Consider the following 26,717-nt stretch of genomic DNA (forward strand, 5'->3'; position numbering starts at 1 on the left):
AGATAAAACATATGTCAATGAAATATACCAAAGTTTGATAGGAACAACGAAAAATATTGAAACTATTGTTGGTGACTTTTCTGTCAATGAAGAAAACAAATATTTTAGATGGGAGTTTGTACACTCCTTAAAAAATGGTATACGGTATAAACTCATTCCGAAAAATAACAATGAAATGTATGTAGGCTATATAAAGAATAATGGTACACAAGTTAAAGTTCCATTAGACAACAACTGCTACTTAAACTTATATGGAGACGAACAAAAGAAATATTTAAGAGTTTATGAAATGACAGATATGACATTACCTAACCCAGCTCCAGCACCATATTATTATGACTATGGTGTTGACGCACGTGTAGACCCAAAAAAGCAAACATTATATTTAGAATATTATAGATATAAAAGATATAATGCAATAGAAAAAACGAGAATAGTATACTATTATGAAGATGACAGAAATAAATATTATAGTCAAGATTGTACATACCCTGAAAACATAAGATTATATTATAAAAAATATTCTGACACAAACCAGAAGAAACCTGAAATAGTTGCACTATATTTTAAGTTCAAAAGAGACAATCCTATAATGTCTCATATGTTTGATTTAATGAACCCAGTAGGTTCTATTTATACATCTATGGAAGCAAGAGGTCCTCAAGTAATGTTTGGTGTTGGTGCATGGGAACAAATAGTCGACAGGTTTTTGTATTGTGCAAACTCTTCAAAGGAAACAGGTGGAAGTAAAACGATTTCAGGTGAAAATTTACCTGCACACAGTCACTACATAGATTTAAGTACATCTCAAGCAGGTTGGCATAAGCATAGATATTGGGATTGGTCAGGAATGACAAAAGGTCAAGGATATGATGTTAAAGACGACGTTAAGTTTGCTATAAATTGTTACTGGGATGACACTCAGGGAGAAGGAAACCATACACATTTCGTTTCAGGATATACACAAACAACGGGACAAAAAAGACTACATGCCACCTTACATGACAGTTTACGCATGGTATAGAATTGCTTAGTCGTCATTTTCAACTTCTTTAGCATATTCGTCAGGAGTTGTCTTATATTTGTTAGGAACTGTCTTTGAAAGTATACCACCTTGAACTTTGACAAGTTTGAAACGAGGTCTGACAATAGTAGTTTTATCTTCTGCTTGCAGTCTGTACATTTTGCCATGTTTGCCTAAAACTTCATAATATTCTCTTGTATACTTTCTTCTATTTTTACGAACACGAATGCGTGTACCTGTCGAGTTCCCATTGTTGTCATAGTCAATAGTATTTTCATATGGGTCGCGTTTAGGTATTTCTATTTTTACTTTGTCACCTTTCTTAAGTTTGAAGCCTGGCATTCTTTCTTGTTTGTCTCTTTTGACTAAACTATTAAATATATAGTCTTTCTCTAAGTCGGGGTTGTTTTTCATTTCTTCGGGGGAGTGGTTTCCCAAACCTTTTTGTTTACGGTTATTGTAAATATTTAAAACTTGTCTCATCTTTGCCATGGAGAAGTGTCTATATTTGTCGTCATATGACATTTCATCTACCTCACCACCTTGTGGTTGGTTTAAGTCTCTTAAGATTTTTATACAACTGTCAATGACACCAAGAGCAGAATGGTTTTGGTCGACAATGAAATATTGGTTTACATTTTTTGAACGCAGATAGTTTTTAATATCGTCTGATTTGAAAGAACTTTCACAGTCAGATGTCAGTTTTGTTGGATGGTATTTGTCAACGAATATTGTCAAAGCAGTTTTCACATCTAAAATATTTTTGGACCATAATGGTATGGCTTCACAGTATCTTGTGTTTTGACCGACAAATATTAGCCAGTATGGAGGTCCATCTTCTCTATACCTCGGAATGTTTTCCAAGATATCCATAAACCAAGCATTTGGTGTTGAACTAAAGATTTTTATCATGAGTGCTTTCTTTGTCGCTTTAGAAACATAGGGGTCCTTGTTTGGATTCGTCATTTTTTACCCTATAAGAAATGGGTTTATTTGGCGCATTAGCAGGAGTTGCATCCAGATTTTTGCCCGCAGTGGGAACACTAGCCAGAGGTGCATTTGGAATTGGAAGGAAGATTTTGAGTACATTAGGTATACTGAAAGAGAAAGCACAACCTATTATACAAACTGTACAGAAAGGTTGGGATGTAGCACGAGATGCAGCAAATCTTATTCCAAATCCTGAAACAAGAGGAAAAGTTCAAGGATGGATGGACAATGTAGGAAGACAAGCAGGAAACTACTATAACAAAGCAAATGACTACTATAACCAAGCAGGACACTACATGGACCAAGGTGAAAGATTCTTTAACAGAGGATATAACCATGCACAACAGTGGGTAAACAACAACCAACCGCAACCGCCTCAAATGTGGGGAATGTAAATTTTTTTACTGAGATGAAATGAACAATACAGCATTGAGACAAATGGGTTCAAGATGGATTTGTCGACTTCCAGCAGTTACACAACCACGTGTTTGTCAAGTCCTCCCTATACCTCAGGAAGTTTTAGACCGACTTAAAAAACCTAAACAACCAGTTGAAAACAAAACAAACTAAAATTTTTTACTGAGATGAAATGACCGAAGAAGTTGAAACGGTAGATTTGACACCACAAACAAAAAGTTCAGAACCATTGTCAAAACCCGTCAAAGAACTTACAGATGAAGAGAAAAATTCAATAATAGAAAGTGCCAGGTCTGGAAATACAAACCCTAACTATAAAGTCACTTTTCATAGAAATGGAACGGCTAGTATCTCAAAAAAGAAACAAACTCTCACAAATAAAATATTGAAGTCTGAAGGAGCTTTCGAGACAACAGATGGGAAGGTATTCTTCACCGACCAACAGTTCATTATAGAACATCTCATTGACTTAGAGTCGAAATATTCTAAACTTTACAACAAACACAAAAAGTTGAAAGGAAAACAAAAACAAATGGCATATGACATTTATGAAGATGTTGACGACACAACTGTTCCAGCAAGTGAAGTAAAGTCAGAGGAACCAAAAAGTGACGAAAAACCGATAGAAGAAGAGAAACCAAAAACTGAAGATAAACCAAAACCAAAGTTTAGTTTGGAAACTAAACCAAGTCAACCTTCATTAGCTGGTATGGGTTGGCGTCAAAGACTTATGGCAGCAGGTGGTTATGTAAAGTAAAGAAAAAAAACATATTTTTTTATTTTTATAAAAATGCCCCCATATAGAATGGACAGAAGGTCTGCTAGAATAAAAGCAGAGTTAGAAAGATATGGTTGGAAAGTTTCGAAGAAGTTTAAATATAGGAAGGGAAAGCCAATAAAAGTCTATGACAAACTGTCTGGTCTTCGCTACGAGATGGAATTGGAAACAGCACGCGCAAATTATCCAAACAGACTAGAGAGGTTAGAAGAAGAACGTCTTATGAACTTGCCTTTCAATGTTAGTGAACCTGAAGTTGAAGGACACGACGGCTTTGCCAGATTCTACTGGAAACATGACGAACAATTGCATCCTTTGAGAAGGAAAAAAGGAAAAGGTGAAGACAAACATGCTCCCATGGAAAGAACAAGATATGCATATGAAAAGTACCGTGAAGTTAGAAGTCAAATTACATCTGGTCGAACCTTTACAGTAAACTTTGACGAAGGAAAGAACAAAGAAGGCTTCATGGGTGTACTTGCTGCCATACAAGACGGAAATAAGAAAGGATACAATCTCAGACTAACCGTAACAGATTTAGATGGTCACATTTACTATGCGCATGGCAATGTCACAACAACTGCAAAACTTCTTGACGCTTTCAAGACTACAAAGAGAGAACAAATGTTTGACTCCGACTCAGACATTTTGAATGCAATTGAAGGAATTGCAAGTGTCAAGTTCGAATGGTACCAACCCAACCCTCAAGCAGTCAGACAACTTGTTTGTTAGATGAGAAATATGAAATGGCATACCATTTTAAAACGTTTTTTAAAACAGTATATTTTTACATATATTAAATGTTTCAGGTTGAAAAACAAAGAACAAAAGTAGCAGATACAAAACCGTTAGACTATATCTTCACAAATGCCGGTAGGAATATTTCAGATGAAGAAATTTCATCCGGTGCTTACAGGTTTGACTTTCCAATTCGTTGGCTTCAAAGTCCTTCAGATGCAAAGGCAATAGGATTTAGAAGAGTTTTGTTTTCAAATAGAACGAACGCTTTTATGTTCGCAGTATATTTTCATGGGCAGTATAAAGCTTCTGATGGTCTAATAGACAAATTTGATGAAATGAGAATCTTTACAATTCGTTCAGACGAAAGTCTTGAGAAGACTCTAAATGACTTTCAAACTCAAATGAACAAATACTACTGGGAATTTCAAGAAAAATACGATTCTTTACTAAATGGAACATACTATCTGAAGCTAGAATATGACAAGATGAACTCCACAGTTTCATTTCAAAGGATTGAAAATAACCCTCCAAGAGATACACAGTTTTTATTTTGGGAAGTAGACAAACGTTCTTGGGCACAATTTCTTCGGTTACTAAACCAGAACGAACCATTACCACCAGATGGTCCGTTTAAATTTATACGCCCACCAACAGATTTGACAGTTTATAGAAACGTGTTTGACCCTCAAAATGTCATGTGTCATGCAAGTTTCAGTTCAAGCAACAATAGTTTTCTATGTATTGGTAAGGACTTTTATGACTTTGCTTCTAAATTCTACGAACCACCTAGTAACAGTTTCTCTGACTTTCAAGTTTGGTTCACAACAAACGGTGTGCAGCATATTATTCCATTGTACTATGACTTTTATCTCGAATTGTCTTTCATATATAACTACGGAAAAGTGCTGAAAAAGTATTGAAAAATAATGTTTAGGTGAAGAGGTGAGATTTCACCTCTTTTTTCACCTGTTTTTTCACCTGTTTTCTCACCCGTTGAATTTTCATGAATTTTGTGCTGAATTCGACAAAAATGAGTTTTTGGTTGAAAAAAGAGGTGGAGCCAAAAGTGGCTCGACCTCAAAACAAGCATTTTGTGAAGAATATACCAACCCGCGGAAAACAGCGGGTTGGTTTTTATACAAAATTCAACCGTTGAATTTTCATGAATTTCCTTAAGATAGAAAAAAATAAAACTAACTTTATTTTTTTTTAAGTTTGGTCATCCTTCACGGTATGACAAATATACTATATTTTACTTAAAAATATGCAAGCGGCTCATAGCTCAGTGGTATGGGCTACCTCGTTACAGGCGTCGAAGACCTCGGTTCAAATCCCGATTCGCGCAAGTTTTTTCCTTTTATGCAGTGAAATTTCATGTACATAGGTTACTTTGGTGTTAGACCCTAGTGAAGAAAATAGAACGATATAAGTTTACATTTGTAAGGTTACTTTGGTGTTAGACCCTAGTGAAGAAAATAGAACGATAGGAGTTTACATTTGTAAAGTTGGACGATAAAAATCTCTGCTACTAGCAGTACTGCTACTGACAGGAAAAGTCCTTCCATCAGACAGGAAAAGTTCTTCCATCAGACAGGAAAAGTCCTTCCATCAGACAGGAAAAGTCCTTCCATCAGACAGGAAAAGTTCTTCCTTCCGACAGAAAAAGTTCTTCCTTCCGACAGGACACAAACGGATGTCCGACAGGAAAAGTTCTTCCTTCCGACAGGACACAAACGGATGTCCGACAGGAAAAGTTCTTCCTTCCGACAGGACACAAACGGATGTCCGACGGTTAAGCCACAAACGAATGTCCGACGTCCCACCAACTGAGTCCATTCCCAAACCAGAGGAACCTAAAGCACCAGCCCCTGCACCTCAGTTCCAGCAATTCCAATCTCAATACAAATCGAAGAGAGACCAAGACTTCGAAGAAGGTCTGAACCGCTTACGCAAAGAGTATGCCACAGCTCCAATTGAGAGAAAGTTGTTGCTGAATTCAGCAAAAATAATGTTTAGGTGAAGAGGTGAGATTTCACCTCTTTTTTCACCTGTTTTTTCACCCTCTTGAATTTTCATGATTTCATCGTAAATGTTTTGTCAAACATGAACGTAAATGTTTTGTCGAAACTTCATCGTAATGAGCGTAAATCAGACAAAAATAATGTTTAGGTGAAGAGGTGAGATTTCACCTCTTTTTTCACCTGTTTTTTCACCTCATGAATTTTCCCGAAATAAAAAATAAAGTTAGTTTTTTAAAAAAAATATTTTTTATTTTTATTGTAAGAACATGTTAGCAACAACAGCACCAAACTCGTTAGTCATGAATCCTACGTCAATGTTGGTAGAGATGAAAAACTTCATTCCTTCTTCATATACTTTCGAAACAAAAATCCAGAAGATAAAGCAAGAACTTTTAACAAGTAATTTAGACTGTACCGCACAGAATGAAACAAATGAACAGTATCTTTATGAAATGCAGGATATTATTGACCATCTACCTAAACTACCTGAAATCCAACAACAAAAACTAACTATTCCTGAATTCGACGAAATTGAAGTGAAACCAACTGACTCAGTAGAAATAAAGAAGTTCATACGAAAGGTAAACTATGAGTTTCTAGGATTTCATTGCAACCATAAGGTTATGGACAAAGATTGCGACATGGTATATAAGAATGTTTCTGACATATATAAATCTGGGGAGTTTAAGACCTACGACAACTTTGTTTCATTAGTTGCTGAATGTGTATGGCAGATAAGAGATAAAGACAGAAGGGGTAAAATATGGAACGAACAGATAAAACCCGCTATGTTCGAGATGAAGAAAACCATTGACGCCTTGGTTGTTTTAGCAGGTAAGGTTTCAGAATATAACGCAAAAATGAACCCACAATGTTCTAAATGTAAAGCAGCAATGAGGAAATATAACTACTCCGTCAAAGAGATAGAACGTATGAGAAACGACTATGCAGATTTAAAGAAAGAAGCAGAGAAACCAGCAGAAGATAAAATGAACATGTTAGCATTTCTGAACAAAAACTATCCAACAGCAGAAGATTTCCTTCTATCTGACGTCAAGAAGAAGTATAAAGAGACTTTCGGTATCGTTAAAACATTCGATGTACTGACAGAAGAAATAGAAGCTACGAAATTGTTTAGGATTTCAAATATACATCATACAATTCATGTAAAACGCTTATAAAATAACAGGTGAAAAAAGAGGTGAAAAAAGAGGTGAAATCTCACCTCTTCACCTAAAATATATTTTTGGGTCATTTACGCTCATTACGAAGAAGTTTTGACAAAACATTTACGATGAAATCATGAAAATTCATGAGGTGAAAAAACAGGTGAAAAAAGAGGTGAAATCTCACCTCTTCACCTAAACATTATTTTTACTGAATTCAGCAACAAAATTCATGAATTTCCTTAAGATACAAGATAGAAAAAATAAAATTAACGCTAGTTTTTTTAAAATATTTTTTTTTATTTTGTATGTAAGAACAGGAAATGACAAACACTGAGTTTGAAACAGTCAAAAAGATAGACAATGACACCAAAGTGGTTAGAATTGGTGATTTAAACGTAAGATACTCAAAGAAATACAACAAATATTCTTTGTCAGACATTCTAACACCATCTGGAAAGAAAACATGGCATTGGGTTGGAATTGCTTCAACTCAGAAAATTTTGACAAGAAATCCTGAGCTTATGATATCGGTAAGATTCTATGGAACTACAGCATATCTTATAGACAAAAGTCTTATACCAATAGTTTTGTTATGGTTAGACCCAGTTGTTGGATATAACTTCATAACATATGGTTCATTCGATACGGAACGTTGCAGTGAAGGCTTACTTTACATCGTTCAGAAACCGAAGGACTTCAATACAAAGAGATATAAGATAGGAAGAACATATAATATAACTCAAAGATATGACAGTACAGTCAATAGAGTCAAGGTTGTGTTCGTTAACGATATGAGAGCTGCTGAAACAGAACTACTTGAAAAGTTTGAGAAAATGTATGGTGCTCCCACGAAAGGTAAAGAAACGTTTGAAGTAGATGAGATAGATAAAGCTATAAAATTATTTGACGAAGTTGCTGAAAAATACATGTAAAGCGTTTATTTTTGGTCTTTTGTGAAAGATAGAAAAAATAAAGTTAGTTTTATTTTTATTTATTTTTTTATTTTGTATGTAAAGACAGATATGTCAACAACAGAGAACACAACAACAGTTATAGTCCATGAAGCTATAAATGAAGAATATGAGTGGGTTCAGTTTAACAAACAACTCCGTCTCATTCGTTCGGTCAAAGACGATATGTACCAAATGCAAAGTATTTTGACTGCATGTTTTGCACCAGATACTAAGAAACCACAAGACTGGTTTGAATTAAATAGCACTCATGAACTCCTCAGTGAGTTTGAACATGAAGAACTTAAAAAGATGTACCAAGACAGACAAAACTTACCATCACATCTAAAAGGTATATATGTTCATACGTTCCTAGTTAGTTCAATAGCAATGTGGGCTTCACCTCGTTATGCATGGTATATTTACAGACTTCTTGACGAACTTTGTACAAAGCAGAGAGAAGATATGATGAAAGAAGACAAAAGCATTCAGAAAAGAATACCACGTTCGGTACCAAAAGGAAAGGAAAAGAACTATAAGTATATGATTTATACTGAAGAGATGGAAAATGAAGAAGATAAAGATATGGTTATGTTGCATTTAGTCAGAAGAAACAACAAAAGCTTTTACGACCTTGCTAAGATTTACAAATCTGACAGAAATTGGTTCTATCGCGAAAACTTACCGATTTCAATGACACCGAATGAAGATGTGAAACAAATAGTTCAAGATACGTTACCTCAAACACACTATGATATTAAAGGTTGTACAATACTTACCTTCAAAGAAGATTTGCCATTGTTAAAGGAAAAAATAACAGAGTATTTTGACAACTTCAAACAAGCAGGGTAGATGAACCATTTATTTTTACGCTTGACTTCAGATGGCTCAGGTAGCTCTATAAGGTAAATTGTCTTGTCAAATCCTTCTGGGTCTATGTCGGTCATTGTTTCAAGACAAGTCTTTTACTTTTTCAAGACAAGTCTTTTACTTTTTCAAGACAAGTCTTTTACTTTTTCAAGACAAGTCTTTTACTTTTTCAAGACAAGTCTTTTACTTTTTCAAGACAAGTCTTTTACTTTTTCAAGACAAGTCTTTTACTTTTTCAAGACAAGACCCGTTATTTTTCAAGAAATTTTTGGTGTAAAGTTCTCAAATTTGAGAACAGTGGTCTTGATTTAAGACGATACCCGTACTTTTTCAAGACAAGTCTTTTACTTTTTCAAGACAAGTCTTTTACTTTTTCAAGACAAGTCTTTTACTTTTTCAAGACAAGTCTTTTACTTTTTCAAGACAAGTCTTTTACTTTTTCAAGACAAGTCTTTTATTGTTTCAAGACAAGTCTTTTATTGTTTCAAGACAAGTCTTTTATTGTTTCAAGACAATGTCCGACGTACCACCAACCGAGTCCATTCCAAAGCCAGAAGAACCGACAGCCCCAGCACCACAACAGACTTACTAAGACTAAACATTTATTTTTCAAGCTTGACTTTTTACAATTTGAACTTTGTTTGCGTAGATATGAATTCTGAAAGAAGTATGAGGGTCTTGTATGACTTTATACTTCTCCCATAGTTCATATCTGTCAAACTTACCTGCCATGGACTCTTTCATAAGTTCCATGAAATCGTCTTCGGACAATCCGGGGAAAAGTATAATGTCAGTAAGTATTCTTTTAACATCCTTACTTAAACTCTTTGCTGTCTGTACACATATTACGACTGAAATGTTAAAGTGTCTGAGCTTCTTAAGAATTCGACACATATCTTGTTCTCTGTTCTTTAAAAAGGATGAGAGGCGAAATCATCTAAGATAAGAAGACATCTGTGAGGGTAAGTCTTCCAATCGTAAGATTGCAATTTCTTCGAAATGTATTCTATCTCTTTCTGTTTGTTTCTGAAGTGTTTCTTCTCTAATATTCTCTGCATTTCCTCATTTGGGTCTTTAAACTTCGAATTGACATACTCATTTATAGCATTGTACTTCAAAACTCTTCTTTGGTACTTCTTTATCCAATCCAACAACTCAGAGTCTTTTATACATACTAACTTAGACTTTTTTATAATATCTTTGAACGAATTGACGGTTTGGTCAAATTGACCAGAAGTACTACAAATGACAACTAACTCATAGAATGGGTTCTTCTCATCTAGTTCTTGTTGTTGTGCAGCCATTTTAAGATAAGTGAAAGTCTTACCCGACCCAGGTGGTGCAATTAGACCTGTTATACCATTCTGAGCAAATAAGAACTTTTCATGTATGGGTTTTATCTGAGCATTTTCTAACTTCCTCTTGTTCTTCTTCAAAACATTCTCAAATTTTTTGTCAATGTCAGCAAACTTTTTTTCTAACATATTTTTAGAAAAATTAAAATTTTTATCTTTTTGAAAATGTCTAGCGATTTCGCTATCTATATTCGAGACAAACTTTTCGACTCTAAAACATCTGTCGACCATAAAATCTTACATAGTGTAAACAAGAAAGGTGAATTTGTTCTAAAGTTCTGTTTCTGGGAATATGACAAGAACCATAAAACATTAAGCAGAGCAGTCTTAAAATTTGTCAATGACAGACTTGTTGACAGAGATGACGCCGATTGGAAAGATGAAGTCCAACAAAAGTTCTTAGAATGCAAAGAAGGCACATGCGCTGTTCTTGAAGATGAAATAGAAAACAGAATAGATGAGCTATTAAAGGACAAAGAACTTTTACATAAATATGGTTCGGAGAAATTTGACATAACTCCACCAGAAAAGAAGAAGAAGAGAGAAAAGAAGAAGAAAGTAGAAGAAGAGAAGAAAGTAGAAGAGAAGAAAGAACCTGAACCAGTTCCAGAGAAGGGGAGATATGACATGTAAAAATAAAATTTTATTTTTAGAACATTTCTGGGTCAATGTCAATGTTCTCTTCCTCTTTAGGGGCAAACACTGGCTTAGACTCTAAAATCTTTTTACCCAATTTACCTTGAACTTCAACTATCTTAGACTCATAATATTCATAGTCGTCTGCTTTCTTTGGTTCATAAGGTATAACAAGTTTGTATGCTTTGCCTTCTTCGAGTTTTGAGAACTTTCTGTCAAAATTTTCTTTGACTGCTAACAAACCTTCTATGTCTAAGTCTTCAAAAGTTGCACCACTTTTTCTAACAACAGCAAACTTAACCGGTTCGATGTTCCAAATTTTGTCAAATGTAGACTTTTCAAAATTGTAGAAGTAAACATTCAAATAAGCGAATGGGTCTAGTTCTTCTTTGACTTCTGTCATGTACTTGTTTACTGAGATGAATTTCGTCATCTTTTCTATCGGATAAAAAAATGTTTTTTTTAAATTTACTCAGAAAAATTTTTCTTTGTATATACGCCGTTCTGAACATCTAAAAGACTTTTGACATTTGCCAAGAATGTTCGTTTAGAAGCTGCCATATAACCATATTCTTGACAATATTGTTTATATTCATTATATAAAGACTTTTCATCTAAACACTCAAAGTTAGTCTCATCTATAAACAGTTCATATACACTCTTGTTTGCTTCTAACAATGTTTGTCTTTCTTCTGTATGTGGAATTTGTCTTGGATTGAACTTTGAAATATCTAATGTCATGAAATATGAGAACAAGTGGTTGTAAAAGTTAGGTGTCAAAGTTTCTGCTAAGTCGTCAAAATATTCTGTATCTTGCATATGAGAATCTGACGTTCTGACAACTACATATCTTCTGTCAGAACTTTCTAACTTCATCGGAACAGTATTGTTTGAAACCATAATGAAGTTTGCAACATTTTCACAAACTCTTTGGTCTTTATACTTTCTTTCAACAACTCCAACTTTGTCTGTTATAAGACTCTTCAAAGCATCTGAGTTCAAAACTTTTGTTGTATCTATACTTTGAAGTTCATTGCAAACTATAAGTTTCATATTCTCTATTGAGGAGTTAAACTTGCCACAGATGTTTTCTAAGTTTGTCATATTAGGGTTCGAATAACCTTCTAATAGTTTGCATAAGATATCTGTAAAGAATGTGTTCTTACCAGTTCCTTGTTTTCCAATTATAATGAGAGCAGTTTCATTCTTAGCACTTGGATGTTGTAAGATGTTTGCAAACCAACATAAGATATACTCATAAACCTTTTCGTTTCCATTGCATATAATTTCTTTGACATGGTCTAACCAAGCTTCTATAATATTTTCTTTCCATTCTACTTGTTCGTATTTATATCCAGTGAAGATAGAATAGAAGTTTGGAGAAGGTGTATAGAACTTTATACCTCGAACTGAAAAATCTTCAAGTTTTGACAATAAGATATCCCAAGCATCTAACATCTTCATGCCAACTTGTACAACTTTTATTTTCTTAAGTTTCTGTTTACATTCTTGTTCTGAAACTATTGTCGCTTTAGGTTTGTTAAAGACTACATCCCATTCTTTCATAACATAACATTCTGGGGCAGAGTCGACATAAATGACTAAACGTTTCAAATTCTCGACTGCTTTGTTATAGTCTCGAAATGGACACATATTTCTGAATGCTTGGAAGTCATAAAAATCTGAAACATCTATTCTGTACATTTTTATAAAATAAAAAAAATATTTTTTTTATTCTTGACTTTGTTGTTCCATTTGTTGCATTTGTTGTTCTTGAGCTATTTGTTGTTGAAGTTGTTCTTGTAATACAATACTTTCACCAGTTGCATCTTCCAATTCGAAACTTTCTGCCGTCATTGACAAATACATAGGACATAAAAGTTTTACAGGAACAAAGTTTGCGTCAACTAATGTCAACGTTATACTTGCCAAAGTGTTTGAGTTCACTAAGGTTGAAAATTCTGCATTCGAATGAACAATAGGCAAACCAGCAGAGAAAGTATTGTTTATACGCATAAGTATCTTTTGGTCATAATAGTTTCTGTCGACATTCGAATAACACTTTGAACCTAAGTTTGAAACAATATATAAAATAGGTGTGCTTAATGTCAATGGAATAGACATTCCTTGTATGACACCTTTTCCTGTTATAGGAAACTGTTGGTAGTAAAAACCAGAAATAAGTTTTGTATTATAGCTCATATCGTTTATAGTAAACTCAGTCGGACATCCAAACATAATGAAACCTGCTCTAGTTGCAGCACATGTTACATCCGTCCTTAAAGTATTAAATAAGTCAACAAAACCTGTTGGTGGTATATCTGAGTAAGTATCTTCAAAGGAGTATTTTTTACCATTCACAACAATAAAATCTTCTGGTGTCAAAAGAGCAAAACAGGCTTTAGTCGTCATCGTGTTTAAGGTCAGTTTACAATATCGTCCTTGAGGACTTTGTAAGTTTGTTGTTATAGAATTATATGACTCAGGGTTTTTAGTCGTAATAGTATAAACCACTATGTCTTCTGCCATTTACTTAGCAACTAAATTTTAATGAAATGTTGTGGTCGTCAAATATTTTATAACGTCTGGGAAACTATATTTTAAGTTCAACGTTTCACCTCCTTTCATAACGTATATCTTGTCAATGACATTATATGAAACACCACAGCAACTAACGTCGGGTTCTATTTCTTGATGTTTTATATCGTCTGCCTCTGTCAAAAGTTTCAATAGTTCTTTCAAGACTTCATGAGGTGCAATGACATATGAGTTCACTTTTACAGGGTTGTGTTCGACCAAGTTTAACATTATACCTAAAGCTTGACAAATCTTCTCCTGAGTTTTAAGTTTGTCTTTAAGTTGTTGGTAGTCGTTTCGAATATCTGCAACAGAACTTAAGTCTCTGCTAACTTCAGGATATGTTGGTTGTTCTTTTACAGGAACTATTGTTATACCATCTTGGTCTTCGTATGGTTTCCCCACTTCAACATCTCTTTCTTTGACATTGACAACAACACTTTGACTGTTTGTTTGAGTTGGTGAATTTAACTTCACATCTGCCACCGCCATTAAACCTTTTGAAACACTACGCTTCTATTTTTCGGAAATGACATTTTACTTAGAATAAAAAGATGGACGTATTTGAGTATCTCTTCGAATTGAAGCAGAACAAAGTTTACACACACAAACAATACAAATACATTGACAGAATAGTTCTTTATACAAACAATGGAAAATGTTATAGAATAGCAGTCTTTGCTGAACCAAAATATTTTCATAAAGCAAAGAAAGTTGGTATGACCGAGATGGTGAAAGTTCTTGAAGCAGACAAAAATATAACTTCAAAACTTACAGATATTTCTAAAGGTAAGTTTATCTTACAATTTTATGTCAAAACTGGCGTACTGTCAATATTTGACGGAGAGAAGTCAGTTCAAGAACAACTTACTGACCTGCTGCCAAAATCTGCTCGATGGAAGCTGTCGTTATGCCAATCTGAGGAGCTCCAGCAGGTTTCATCGAACGAATCTTCAAAAGAGCATCTTCCGTGAAAAGTGCTATTGGTTTTGTAAACTTCTTTGCTCTCAATTCATCTGGACCGTCTCTGTCACCAGTATATTGTATTTGAACTGTACCAACAGTTGAAATACCACCCATAAAGTCTTCTGAGTCAGCAAATGGAATGCCAAGCCAAAAGTTTGAACGGTCTCCATTTGTATATTGAGTGTTTTGAGCTCCTGTATGGGTCCATACTTTCACATATGGCATAATAGAACTTTGCATTTCAGGGTTAATGGTTGTTGTGAAGTTGTTGTTAAAGTTCATAGCATCTAATGTCAAGTTGTATGACCTCATATCCTCAACTGTAGAATATTCTTCTCTTGGATAGTATTTGCCATCTATGTTTATATGGTATTTAATACCAGGGTTGTAGAAACAAGAATAGTCATTTATAGTTCGTCTGAACAGTACAAACATAGTATCTGCATGTTTCATTGCAGTTGTCAAAGCAATATCTGTTCTTGCACCTGGGTCAGCACTTTGGTTTCCAACTTCACCTGCAAAGTCTTTTGACAGATATTTGGTGTATAGGGAACATAAGTGGAACTGCAATATATTTGGCAGCTAAAGCATTTGAAATATCTGGGTCCAACATATAGACTGCAAGTCTGCTTTCTATTCTCTTGCATTCAAATTTTTCGCATGTGAACTTAACTGGGTCCCAAGCAGTTCCAGCAGCATTGAAGTAGTAGTTTACTTCAGTGTTGAGGTTTGAGAAACCAAAGTCTAAGTCAACTTTGTCTTTGCAAAATTCAGCGAATGACGTTTGATTTGCTCCTTTACGTCTGTAAGAGTGAATGGTCTTGCGTTGGTGCAATGACTAAGTTATTTTTGCTTGGAGTAAGTTCAATAGAAATTTTTCCTGCCCAGTTTGGCAAGTATCTTAAAAACCTGAAGATGAGGAAAGATGACAAAGGAACTCTAAGTTTCAGTTTTACTTTGGTTACTGCTGCTGCAGTTTGTCCAGAAAGGTTAACATAAACTCCTGGAACGTTAGGGTCAAGTCTTCTTATTTTCTCAATAGTTGCATACTGGTCTGTTTGTTCTCTAGCTTGTGGTTGTACTGAGTTTCTCAAAGCGAACCATTCATAGTTTGCCCATGTTACTGTTTGAACTAAGTCAGAGTTAGAATATATCTTATATCCCATGAAAACTTCTGGAGCATATTGGTATCCGACATAGAAAATTCCATTGCAACCTTTCTTGTCAGACAACTTGGCAGAAGGTTTTATTTCAATGTCTTGTTCCACGTATAAGAATGAGTTGTCAATAGAAATAATATGAAACCTGTCGCAAGCAATATCTACTGTTGTTGAAGAACCTTCTCCAAACTCACCTACGTTTCCATAAGAAACAGCAGTTGTATATTCGTAAGTTCCAGGAACTATTTCTGACCTTCTAATGGCATTGTCGCATTCGTTATACCATTCGGAAACATTTCCATTCATAGCATCCAAAAACTGTTGGCGTTTATTCTGAGCGGCGTACATTTCATATGAGTAAAAATATAGAATAGTTGGATTTATATGTCATAATAGAACCCACGTGGACCAAGCTTTACTTCTTCCTGACTGAGTTTTTAACTCTTCTTTTTCCTTCATTGCCCTCTGCTTGAAGTTGTTGCATCTTTGCATTATGTTCATCTAGTATGTTGCAAATTTTCCATGCCCTTTTTGCCTTTGGGCTCTGGTCGCCCATCTCAGGTAACCTATATCCTAGAAAGAGTTGTCATAGTCTGTATTTGAGTCTTCGCGTATTGTTTGCATGACTCTTTCCTGAGTTTCCGGTTCAAGCTCTTCAAACAGTGCCTGTCCATATGGAATATGCTCGTTTCCAAATATATGTTTTTGTAGCCATTCTGGTTTTCTTTCCATGTTACCAACTATATCTTTGTGAATGGGAAAGCTTTTACCCAATCTTTCAGTCTTGCGTCGTTTATTTCTGTAGTTGGTTTTATTTTGTCAAGGAACATGTTTTTCAATACTAACATTTCATTTGGTACTGTCCATTTGAGTTTTTCTTAAATATTCATCCCTTCTCGGTTCATTGTCTGCAAAGTAAGTTTTTATGACATTTTGTAAACTTTCGTTTGCAAGGTCATGTACAATAGGTTCTCTTCCTTCGCTGTCCATAACTTTCTTTCTAAACTCTTCACCAAATATACCATCTCTATGGTTCTGTGTAGTTCTTTGAGATAAATGTTCTAGAACGTCAGGTGTTATATTTCCATCAGCCATGTTCATTTCATACTGGTTCAAAATATCTGCATCTTTCATATCTTTCAATGGCATTAAAGCCGCGCTGAAAATACCAGCTACATCTGGTTCACCATTCACTTCCATTGCGTCTACAACTTCTTGGAATTGTGGTTGTAAGTTTATGAACCACCTATCCGGATTAGCTTTATGACCCCATCTCATTGTAGTTCCATCGTCTGCAGAAACAAAAGTAGGTTTGTTTCCATCTTGGTTAGGTTCTGAATGAACTTTAAACAATGTTTCATTTCTATATGTTTCTTGAAATTTAACCTTTTATTTTCACCGAGTTCATCCGAAGATTGAACGTTAAATGCTCGTAAGTAAAAAGGGTTGTTGTATTTGTGTACATTTTTTTTCAGTTCTTCCATTCTATGCTGAATATTTTCATCTGGTGTTGGAGTCTTTTGTATGTCGGCAAACATTTTTCGATATTCTTCTACTATGTCAGCCGAATTTTTTTTTAGACTCTTGGAAATATTCCATATTCTCCGCATACTCTTGTTGAGGGTCAAGATTTTTCGGCTGTTCCAAATCTTCATCTAGTTCTGTGAAGTTAGTTTCCAAAGGAAGGACTTGTTCGTTTCCTTCAGGCTCTTCTAGCTGTTGTTGCTGAACTATTTCTTCCATGTCTGGTTGTATCTGAACTTCTTCCTGTGGAGTTTCTTGTACCTCATCTGCTGGCATTTCATATATTCCGAGACCGTTTTCAACAATTTCCCTATCTACGTCATCCGCATTCATAAGCCTTTCTTCTTTCGTTCCGTCTCTATTTTTTACGCGTTTCATGAAGAGAGTTGAATTATCATTTAGCTCTGACACCAAATATCTCGGAGTAAATTCAGTCATGTCATTTGGATGATATGCTATTAAATCATATCCCTTAGCGAGCTTGTATTTTCCAGGTTTGAAATTATATCCCATTTGGTGCTGAACCATAAAGCTAAATAGGTTCGGGTCAGTATTTCCTTCCTTGAACTTTCTAATAGCTTCTTTATATCTGTCACTAAAGTCAACAGTATCTGGGAAACCACACTCTTCCTTAAGCATTTTTAAGAATTCTTGGTTTCCTTGTTCTCTACTTCTTTTATGTCCTTGCTCTGTTTGTGGTGCAGTGTTTTGAACTGTTGGTTGTGGTGCAGTGTTTTGAACTGTTGGTTGTTGTGCAGGGTTTTGAACTGTTGGTTGTGGAGGTGGCTGTTGTGCTGGATTTTGAACTGTTGGTTGTTGTGTTGGGTTTGGTGCATGCCTGTGTCTGTGTCCATGTGACGATGTAAATGTTCTAGGTAGTCCTGGTGCAGGTGCTTCTCTTGGAGGGTTTGGTGGTATATAAGTTCCACCAGCTGGCACATATGTTCCATCTGCAGCGTAATGTCCTACCTGACTTTTCGTTCTTAAGAAAGCATTTACTAGGTCTGTTTTGGTCTGTTGTAACTCTTTTTCTTGACTTTTCACAACAGTTGCTCTAACGGCGTCATAGGCACTTTGAACTGCCTGTCTCGTTGCTGCATCTGTTATTTTCGTCATATTTTGTGCTACTTCCTTTAACTCTTTGTCGAAACCTTCAGACTTCAGTTTCTTTCCAGATGAGAAGTCGTTCACTTGTTTCACCTTACTATGAAGAGCTTCGAAGGCGTTCTTAAAAGTCAGCATTCATTAAAGCTTCATTTGAACTGTCTTCATCCGCTTGTATTTTTGTCCTTATTGACCCTATAAGTTGGGCTGCTTTAGCGTTGGCTTGGGCATCTAACCAGTCATTGTTAGCTTTTATATATTCTGCGCTTTTCATTGCCTTTTGCATAGCCGCGTCGTTATTTTTACTTTCTTGTGCTAAGTTTTCATACTGTACGGTTTGGTTTTGCAACTGTAAAAGTTTTTCTGCCTTTACATTTGCTTCAACTTCTTTTTATACTCATCGCTATCCATATATGTCTTCAGGGCTTTTTGTTTTATCTCTTCATCTTTCAGTATTTTATATTGAGTAGTATGGTTTTTCAAATTTATAACATCTTGTTCCATTTTTGCTACTTCTGCTGCTTTTTCTGACACTTTTTTTGCATATTCCTCTGTACTTAGTTCTTTCAGTTGTTCTTCTTTCTTCTTTTTCTCTACGTTTAACTCATTGAGTTTCTTTGTGTGTCTGTCATATTCTAGTTTCTTTTCGTTTTCACTTATTTGTTTCTGTATGTCTATGTTTGACTTTTTGACATCTGTTATTTGATTTTGAGTGAACTCAAATTCATTTGACTTTGAGGGTTATAAGCTGTTCCGTCTGCAGCTCCACCATAGCCTGCCATTTTCGCTAAAAGTGCCGCTCTTAAACCTCCACTCTGTGCACCAACAACTCGGTTTAAAAGCATAGGATTGCTTGACATTTGTTGCAACATAGTGGGGTCATTCAGCATTTGTTGTTGCAACTGTTGTTGTGGTGTCAGTCTTACTATTGGATGTTTCAATGCTCTCTTCCTCTTACGTATATTCTTACGTAGCTTACGTGGCATTTTAAGTGAAGTTAAAAAGCGGTTTTTGACAGATGTTTATATGACACTTCTTCGTAAAGACTTTGTTGAGATTTCTTCGTAAATGAGTGTAAATGACCCAAAAATAATGTTTAGGTGAAGAGGTGAGATTTCACCTCTTTTTTCACCTCATTTCTCACCTCTTGAATTTTCATGAATTTCTTCGTAAAGACTTTGTTAAGACTTCTTCATCTAATTTCTCATGAACTTTCTTGTCTATGTTTTGTCAAGATTTCATCGTAAAGACTTTGTTGAGATTTCTTCGTAAAGACTTTGTCAAGATTTCATCGTAAAGACTTTGTTGAGATTTCTTCGTAAATGACCCTAGTAGTATATTTTTGGTGTAAATTTCATGAAAATTCAAGAGGGTGAAAAATTAGGTGAAAAAACAGGTGAAATCTCACCTCTTCACCTAAACATTATTTTTGGTGTAAATTTCATGAAAATTCAAGAGGTGAGAAAAGAGGTGAAAAAACAGGTGAAATCTCACCTCTTCACCTAAACATTATTTTTGGTGTAAAATTCATGAAAATTCACGAGGTGAAAAATTAGGTGAAAAAACAGGTGAAATCTCACCTCTTCACCTAAACATTATTTTTGTCTGATTTTACGAAGAAGTCTTGACAAAACATTTACGAAGAAGAAGTCTTGACAAAACATTTACGAAGAAGTCTTGACAAAACATTTACGAAGAAGAAGTCTTGACAAAACATTTACGAAGAAGAAGTCTTGACAAAACATTTACGAAGAAGTCTTGACAAAGTCTTTACGATGAAGTTTTGACAAAACATTTACGATGAAATCATGACAAAACATGAAAACATATATAATTTGTGAAAAGCTCCTGGAAGACCCGTATATATAAAAACTTCATTTATACTCATCAACTTCAAAGGCTAGAAGGCACGAAGTGCCTGGAAGCCTCACTACCTTTTTTTTTTTTTTTTTTTTTTTTTTTTTTTTTAGTTCGCTTTGTTAAGGTGAAACATAAAGATAATCACACATACTTTATTCAAGTTTTCAAACTTCAATAATTTGATATCCGAAATTCCTGCTTTAATGCTTAATTTTGTTTCTTTTCATTCCAATCATATATTAACCATCATCGCTACACAAATTGTAAATTGTGTAAAACAACAATTCAAGGAATTTCGGTTGCAATGTATGAACAATGTTAGCATCTAAGCACTTAAAATAGATCATATCAAAATTATTGACCATCACTCAAACTCAAAGTTTCCACTTCACATTTCGATGAGTGACAGTCTTACTATAAATTATGAATACACTGCAGATCATATCAACGATTATGTTCAAGCAGAAACCTTTTTTCATCTGTTTGATGTCGAAGACATTCCAAAGATATTGAAAAATTTAAAATTCTCAGCGAATGACTTCGTCACTCTTATTATGCAATCACACAATACAATTACATCAAGCGAATTATATATTTGTACAAGAAAAGCTAACGTTTCTGTTAAAAACTTGGATGAAGTCATCTCAACATTGAAATCTGTCAAAACGTACATGAAACTCGGAGTTCTCAATGGAATTGTTGATTTTTTAGATAACACAGAGAAGGAAATATCCGATACTACAGAAAAGATTCAAAAACTACAAGAAGAATTAATTGAAGCTAAAAAAATAAAAGTGACATCGATACCCTAGAACTTCGAAATAAACTCAATGAAATTACAAGAGAAAATGATTCATTAGCAGGAGAACTCCGAAAAACAGAAAGAGCTTACTTGCAAGCCACTGAAGAAAATAGCAAATTAAAGAGAGAAATCAAAAACTTATCTATGCCACCACTACCGTCCAATACAAATAATGGAGATACGAGCCAATTAATGTCTGAACTCCAAAAAGTCCAAAGATCTTATATGCAACTAAATCAAGAAAACGTCAAATTAAAAGTTGATTATCAAGAGAAAGAAAGAAAAGTGAAACAATTGACAGATGAAATTAACTTATTAAATAAGAGACTCAAAGACAGAAGCAGTAATGACGGAGAGATCAGCAACTTGGAGAAAGAACTTCAAGAAAAAGAAAAAATGCTCAATCAACTTACAGAAGAAAACAACCGATTAAAGAAAACGCTCGAAGTCAACAATATGGTACCATTACTACCCCTACCAGCATCACGTCAATCACCACCATCCTCATCCATGCCTCCAATGCCACCATTCCCTTCACCACCATCCTCATCCCTGCCTCCACCACCACCAATTCAACCTCGTTATCAACGTTCACCATCACTACCTCCACCATCCTCATCATTTCCTCCTCCACCATCCTCATCACTTCCTCCTCCACCATTAATGCAGCCAATTCCACAGCTAAACCAAAATAACGAAGAAATCGACCAATTAAAGGAAGAACTCAGTGATATCAAAAAATCTTACCAGGAAGTTAAGAAAGAGAACTTAAAATTAAGATTTGATTTCCAAAACGTTGAAGAAAATCTCAAAGTATTGCGTGAAGAAAATAACAAATTAAAGCAGGAAAGAAGTGGCAATCAAACGAGCGTAGATATCGAATCATTAAAGAAAGAGCTTCAAGAAAAAGAAACAAAACTCAAACAAATTATAGAAGAAAACAACCAATTAAAGGAAAAGCTCGAACTCAGAAATACGGTACCATCATTACCTCCACCACCATCTTCATATTTGCCTCCACCACCACCAATAAAACCACCTCCACCACCACGACAAGCACAACAAACACCATCTTCATCACTTCCACCTCCTCCACCACAGCTAAACCAAAATCACAAAGACATCGACCAATTAAAGGGAGAACTCAACGTATTGCGTGAAGAAAATAACAAATTAAGACAGGAACTTCAAGAAAGAAGTGGCAATCAAAATGGCGTAGAGCTTCAAGAAGAAATCAACAAATTAAAGAGAAATCTACAAGACAGAGAAAGGATGATCTATCAATTTAATGAAGAAAACAATGTGTTAAAGAGAGAAATCAAAGAATTAGAAAATTACAGCAATGCTGATGGCGCTGATGTCGACAAGAAATTGAAGAAGAAACTCCAAGAAAAAGAGAAGAAACTCAATGAAACTTCCGACGAAAACAAGAAATTAAAGAGAGAGATTAAACACAAAGATAAACAGATCAAAGAAATTACAGAAGAAAACAACAAATTAAAGAAGACGCAAAGCCAATTTAACCAAGAAAACAAGAAGTTATTGGAAACATTCCAAGACAGAGAAAGAAAATTCATTGATATGACTGAAGAAGTCAACAAATTAAAGAAAGATCTACAAACCAGAGAAAAGATGATTTATCAATATAACGAAGAAAACAACTTATTAAAGAGACAACTCCAAGAAGTTGGAAGTGTTGAGGAAGTTGATGAACTCCAAAGCAAACTTAGCAAACTTCAAGAAGAAAACAACAAATTAAAGTCAGATCTCCAGAGCGCTTACACAAGAATAAGTAAACTTGAAACATCAATTAGGGAATATGAAGAAAAACTTCATAACCTGGAATGTGTTTACTCACAAATTGATCAAGAAAATACCCAATTAAGAAGGGAAAGCCATGAAAATGATGGAGAGACTGGTGAAGACAAAGCAGTCCTAGCAAAAATTGAGGAACTTAAGAAATCCGATGATTTCGAAAGTATTTATAATTTCCTTGATGAAAATTCATCAAATGAAAATCATTGGGTTATGAAAAAAGCATGTGAAAACGGTCTCTGGAAGAAAACAGCTCCAAAAGCATCCAAATGGGATGATGAAAAGAATATACTTCATATTGCAAGCGAAAAAGGTAATGTTAAACTTGTCAAAGGTCTTGTTTTAGGCGGCGCTGATAAAGAAACAAGAAGTTATTATAAATATACTCCACTCATGCGTGCATCATATTGCGGCCAACTTGAAGTTGCTACATACCTTGTTTCTGCTGGAGCTAAAATAGATGCAAAGGATGGCTACGGATGGGAATCAATCATTTTCGCGGCATCTCGTGGCCAACTTGAAGTTGTAAAGTTCCTTATCGCTGTCGGAGCAAACATAGAAACAAAGAATAATAATGACAATACTCCACTCATTGCTGCAGCAGCTGGCAGCCATCTCCCTACAGTTCAATATCTTGTCTCCGTTGGTGCTAAAAAAGAAGCAAAGAATATGTATGGATATACTCCACTCATAAGTTCATGTCTTAGTGGCAGTCTTGATGTTGTTAAATACCTTATATCAGTTGGAGCCAATAAAGAAGCAACTGATAATGATGGAAAAACTCCACTCATTATATCAGCAGAGAGTGGTTTTCTTGACATTGTCAAATATCTTGTCTCTGTAGGAGTTAATAAGGAGGCAAAGAGCAATTATGGAACTACTGCACTTGAATGCGCAAAAGACAATGTTAAAAAATATCTACTTTCTGTGTAATCCAAGTAATCCAATCATCGGAAATGTATTATCATTCGTTTTATATAAAATTTATATATTATATGGAAATTGACTTTTTTTTTCAATATACGTGGGAAGCAGAATCATTCATAAGATAACTCATATTTAAAGTTGCACTTACCACTTTCTGACATTCGCTCAATTTTTTTGACACATATGCTTTATATCCTAATTTTCTATGATATAAAGTTAAAATTTTTGATCGATGAAAAGTTATTATAATTCATTACCTAGTACCTCATATGACTGTTATACTTTTTTGTTATTAAAATAAAGATATGTTGATATTATAAGAGCATGTCAGAAAGTGGTAAGTGCAGCCTTAATTCCTCAAACATTTTTTAATGATAAATAAAGCTCTGTTTCTCTTGTATTTTGTATGATATTAATATGATGAAAGACTATTTTTAAAAGGTCCTTTATGCAAGATATGAATATGGGGACAAAATAAGCTTTTTAACTGGATCTCAATTCAATTACATTAATTTATTATTGTTTCATTTGAAATATGATAACAAATAACCAGCATTATGCTAATATATGAATAATTTATCTTACTCGTTCCATGGACTTAATTTAGACTTGAGATTTTGATTGAATATTTCATGAAAACCTTAAGAAATAATGATTATTAGTTCCAAATAGTATAAATATATTATTCGACAAGGTGGAACCTAATTGTAAACACTCTATTTTTTGTCACTTTTCCCATCACATTATAATAGTTCGCTTAGAAAAAAAATTTTTTAGAAAGTAAAAAAATTTAATGTTCGATCATGATACTTTCGCTATGGAAGGCATGAGAACTCAGCCAGCCCACTTTGATACATCAGAAACAGTTTATGTTAGCGGAATGGCATTGCTTAAAATGCTCAAACATGGAAAATCTGGAATCCCACTTGAAGTCTGCGGTTTAATGCTTGGACGCTTCATTGATGACTATACAGTTCATGTTGTTGATGTATTCCCTGTTCCATCAACAGGAACAGGCACTGCTGTTGAAGCAATTGATGAAGTTTATCAAATAAGTATGACAAAAATGCTTAAATCCGTTGGTAGACAAGAGGATGTTATTGGCTGGTACCATTCTCACCCCGGATTTGGCGTCTGGCTTTCAAATGTCGATATCAACCAACAACTTTACTGGGAAAAAATCAACCCCAGGTGTATCGCTGTTGTCGTTGATCCAGTACAATCCGTTCGCGGCAAGGTAATTATCGGAGCCTTCCGCTGCATCCCACAAAATCAAATGACCTTCCAGCCAAATACAGAACCACGCGAAACTACATCATTCATAGGATCCCTTGAAAAGCCATCTATCAAGGCCCTTGTTCGCGGTCTAAACAAACTTTATTACCAACTTCCAGTTGCATACAAAATGAATACATTCGAACAACAGATGCTCATGTCATTAAATAGACCAACTTGGGTTGCAGGATTCGATCTTCCAAGTTTTGTTTCTCGTGAAAAACAAGAACTTACAAAGATAAAGAGAATGACCGATTGCGTCGATAATTACAGACATTCTATCATCGAGGAAGAATCCCTTACATCTTCCGAGTACGAAACTAGACACGTCGGCAAAGTCGATCCAAAACAATATATTAAGGAGAATGCTGAAGAGATTTCTGAGAAAGAGGCTTCACAACTTATTCGCTTGTCTATAGATGGAACAGCGTTTTAAAAATTGTAAAAAATAATGTATCTTTATCTTAAATTTAAGTTTTTTTTTTAATATTTACTAGAATCTGACAATTTATGAAGGCTCAAAGGCGTAATGGGCTCATCAATTTTGTAATTTTGTAAAATAAAAAGGCTTTATTCGAAAATTTCCAAAATTAGATGATAATATTATGAAAATTAGAGACGTTAATCGTTATTTCCTATAAGTTATATCCTTAGACCTTATCAAAAATGCTATTCTCAATCGATATTATTGATGTGATTAAGATTTCGATTTCAATAATAACTGTAAATACACAAGTCAGCCTATCTTAGTACTTAACACAGAGCTATTGATCTACAATGAGAGATTCTGCATTTATTAATTTTTTTGTATCAATTTGGAAAAAAATCACGCATGGAGATTATAAAAAAATATTAAGAAAACAAACATTTTATAATATCTAAGCAGCAATATGTTGCATCATATCACTTACAATTGAGCGGAGATGAATAATATGAGGATCTTCTAGGTTAGTAATATTCGATTCTATTGCATCATCGACAACCATCTCAGGCTTTTGAGTTCGAATGAATTGTATAATTTGGTCGATATAATCTTGATTTGTTAAAGAGTTGATATCTTTTGCAAGTAATTCTTTTTGCTCATCAGTTAGAGGCTCCTTTTCATATGGTGGGAGTGTTGGGTATTCGATCTTTCTTTCTTCAATAACAGGCTGTTCAACTACAGGCTCAGCATGTGCATGGGACTTCTTATTGGAGCGAGATCTTTGCGGTTTTACAGGACTTGGAATCTCCTTGATTGGTGCTGACATTTGTCGCTTAATTCTTGGTGGATTTGGCTTTCTTTCAACAGGCTGTGGAGGTGGCGGAATAGCAACTTGCTTTTGGTTTGCATTCCTTAGGCCAACAGCTTCTTCTAAAGCTTCACATTCTCGTTTCCAATCAAGAATATCGTTTCCTGAAAAGAATTCAGCTTCTTTGTTGAAAACAACAGATAATTGTTTTGCTAGTAATGAAACAATGGCTTGTTTACCATTATATCGATAGGAGTTATCCCAAACTAAATTTACTTCGTATTTGAATTCATCTGTTGACTTGTATTCATCATTTATGAGTTTCTTTTTGATTGTTCCAAGATCTATTGGATACTCGATTTTTTCAAAATAATCAGGGCATCCATCAGCAATTGGATCGACAGGCTCCGAAAACATGTCTGAAATAGAGAATTCGAACAATTTATTAAGCGCTTTCATACAGCGCCATCGTTGATAATCAGTCATTTTCATTTTTTTTATAAAAAAACTTAAAGAATTTGTCA

General features: G+C 34.7%; 17 protein-coding genes and 3 pseudogenes across 20 annotated transcripts, besides 4 other annotated features; 12 read left to right on the forward strand and 8 right to left on the reverse strand.

Moving 5' to 3' along the window:
- Positions 1-20,247: part of a mobile genetic element that runs on past the window's edge.
- Positions 1,031-1,897, reverse strand: TVAGG3_0180130 (uncharacterized protein; the record flags this gene model as incomplete). Its single annotated transcript, XM_051225601.1, has 1 exon — positions 1,031-1,897. The coding sequence occupies one exon, from the start codon at positions 1,895-1,897 to the stop codon at positions 1,031-1,033; it is 867 nt and encodes a 288-aa protein (XP_051110587.1).
- TVAGG3_0180140 (uncharacterized protein) lies at positions 2,008-2,409 on the forward strand (the record flags this gene model as incomplete). Its single annotated transcript, XM_051225602.1, has 1 exon — positions 2,008-2,409. The coding sequence occupies one exon, from the start codon at positions 2,008-2,010 to the stop codon at positions 2,407-2,409; it is 402 nt and encodes a 133-aa protein (XP_051110588.1).
- TVAGG3_0180150 (uncharacterized protein) lies at positions 2,429-2,584 on the forward strand (the record flags this gene model as incomplete). The annotated part of the gene is made up of 1 exon (XM_051225603.1): positions 2,429-2,584. One exon carries the CDS (start codon positions 2,429-2,431, stop codon positions 2,582-2,584), a length of 156 nt encoding a protein of 51 aa, XP_051110589.1.
- TVAGG3_0180160 (phage tail repeat-like family) lies at positions 2,604-3,188 on the forward strand (the record flags this gene model as incomplete). The annotated part of the gene is made up of 1 exon (XM_051225604.1): positions 2,604-3,188. One exon carries the CDS (start codon positions 2,604-2,606, stop codon positions 3,186-3,188), a length of 585 nt encoding a protein of 194 aa, XP_051110590.1.
- TVAGG3_0180170 (uncharacterized protein) lies at positions 3,237-3,941 on the forward strand (the record flags this gene model as incomplete). Its single annotated transcript, XM_051225605.1, has 1 exon — positions 3,237-3,941. One exon carries the CDS (start codon positions 3,237-3,239, stop codon positions 3,939-3,941), a length of 705 nt encoding a protein of 234 aa, XP_051110591.1.
- On the forward strand, positions 5,644-5,970 carry TVAGG3_0180180 (uncharacterized protein; the record flags this gene model as incomplete). Its single annotated transcript, XM_051225606.1, has 1 exon — positions 5,644-5,970. The coding sequence occupies one exon, from the start codon at positions 5,644-5,646 to the stop codon at positions 5,968-5,970; it is 327 nt and encodes a 108-aa protein (XP_051110592.1).
- On the forward strand, positions 6,238-7,152 carry TVAGG3_0180190 (organellar and viral DNA polymerase type B; the record flags this gene model as incomplete). Its single annotated transcript, XM_001297069.2, has 1 exon — positions 6,238-7,152. The coding sequence occupies one exon, from the start codon at positions 6,238-6,240 to the stop codon at positions 7,150-7,152; it is 915 nt and encodes a 304-aa protein (XP_001297070.2).
- Positions 7,662-8,072, forward strand: TVAGG3_0180200 (organellar and viral DNA polymerase type B; the record flags this gene model as incomplete). Its single annotated transcript, XM_051225607.1, has 1 exon — positions 7,662-8,072. One exon carries the CDS (start codon positions 7,662-7,664, stop codon positions 8,070-8,072), a length of 411 nt encoding a protein of 136 aa, XP_051110593.1.
- Positions 8,313-8,942, forward strand: TVAGG3_0180210 (KilA, N-terminal/APSES-type HTH, DNA-binding family; the record flags this gene model as incomplete). Its single annotated transcript, XM_051225608.1, has 1 exon — positions 8,313-8,942. A coding segment is annotated over one exon (630 nt), but the record flags the coding sequence as incomplete, so codon positions are not given.
- Positions 9,576-10,018, reverse strand: TVAGG3_0180220 (annotated as a pseudogene). Its single transcript has one exon. A coding segment is annotated over exon 1 (443 nt).
- TVAGG3_0180230 (uncharacterized protein) lies at positions 10,481-10,948 on the forward strand (the record flags this gene model as incomplete). Its single annotated transcript, XM_001313106.2, has 1 exon — positions 10,481-10,948. The coding sequence occupies one exon, from the start codon at positions 10,481-10,483 to the stop codon at positions 10,946-10,948; it is 468 nt and encodes a 155-aa protein (XP_001313107.2).
- On the reverse strand, positions 10,965-11,384 carry TVAGG3_0180240 (uncharacterized protein; the record flags this gene model as incomplete). Its single annotated transcript, XM_001313107.2, has 1 exon — positions 10,965-11,384. The coding sequence occupies one exon, from the start codon at positions 11,382-11,384 to the stop codon at positions 10,965-10,967; it is 420 nt and encodes a 139-aa protein (XP_001313108.2).
- Positions 11,420-12,655, reverse strand: TVAGG3_0180250 (uncharacterized protein; the record flags this gene model as incomplete). Its single annotated transcript, XM_051225609.1, has 1 exon — positions 11,420-12,655. The coding sequence occupies one exon, from the start codon at positions 12,653-12,655 to the stop codon at positions 11,420-11,422; it is 1,236 nt and encodes a 411-aa protein (XP_051110595.1).
- Positions 12,683-13,480, reverse strand: TVAGG3_0180260 (uncharacterized protein; the record flags this gene model as incomplete). The annotated part of the gene is made up of 1 exon (XM_051225610.1): positions 12,683-13,480. One exon carries the CDS (start codon positions 13,478-13,480, stop codon positions 12,683-12,685), a length of 798 nt encoding a protein of 265 aa, XP_051110596.1.
- Positions 14,396-15,660, reverse strand: TVAGG3_0180270 (annotated as a pseudogene). The gene has a single exon. A coding segment is annotated over exon 1 (1,265 nt).
- On the reverse strand, positions 16,826-18,786 carry TVAGG3_0180280 (annotated as a pseudogene). Its single transcript has one exon. A coding segment is annotated over exon 1 (1,961 nt).
- Positions 20,148-20,247: a terminal%2Cinverted (terminal inverted repeat of Maverick-3 transposon ID:TVAGG3_0180090).
- Positions 20,248-20,540: 293 nt separating this feature from the next.
- TVAGG3_0180290 (protein ubiquitination) lies at positions 20,541-20,954 on the forward strand (the record flags this gene model as incomplete). Its single annotated transcript, XM_001310071.1, has 1 exon — positions 20,541-20,954. One exon carries the CDS (start codon positions 20,541-20,543, stop codon positions 20,952-20,954), a length of 414 nt encoding a protein of 137 aa, XP_001310072.1.
- Positions 20,955-21,136: 182 nt separating this feature from the next.
- On the forward strand, positions 21,137-23,761 carry TVAGG3_0180300 (spectrin binding; the record flags this gene model as incomplete). Its single annotated transcript, XM_001310070.2, has 1 exon — positions 21,137-23,692. The coding sequence occupies one exon, from the start codon at positions 21,137-21,139 to the stop codon at positions 23,690-23,692; it is 2,556 nt and encodes an 851-aa protein (XP_001310071.1).
- Positions 23,762-23,818: 57 nt separating this feature from the next.
- Positions 23,819-23,849: a terminal%2Cinverted (terminal inverted repeat of tvBac_53III transposon ID:TVAGG3_0180310).
- Positions 23,819-24,038: a mobile genetic element.
- A 408-nt stretch (positions 24,039-24,446) lies between these two features.
- Positions 24,447-25,399, forward strand: TVAGG3_0180320 (metallopeptidase protein; the record flags this gene model as incomplete). Its single annotated transcript, XM_001310069.1, has 1 exon — positions 24,480-25,397. One exon carries the CDS (start codon positions 24,480-24,482, stop codon positions 25,395-25,397), a length of 918 nt encoding a protein of 305 aa, XP_001310070.1.
- A 429-nt stretch (positions 25,400-25,828) lies between these two features.
- TVAGG3_0180330 (acetylation-dependent protein binding) lies at positions 25,829-26,691 on the reverse strand (the record flags this gene model as incomplete). The annotated part of the gene is made up of 1 exon (XM_001310068.1): positions 25,840-26,685. One exon carries the CDS (start codon positions 26,683-26,685, stop codon positions 25,840-25,842), a length of 846 nt encoding a protein of 281 aa, XP_001310069.1.
- Positions 26,692-26,717: the final 26 nt, after the last annotated feature.

The sequence above is a fragment of the Trichomonas vaginalis genome, chromosome IV (assembly GCF_026262505.1).
Source record: "Trichomonas vaginalis G3 chromosome IV, whole genome shotgun sequence".
NCBI lineage: Eukaryota > Parabasalia > Trichomonadida > Trichomonadidae > Trichomonas > Trichomonas vaginalis.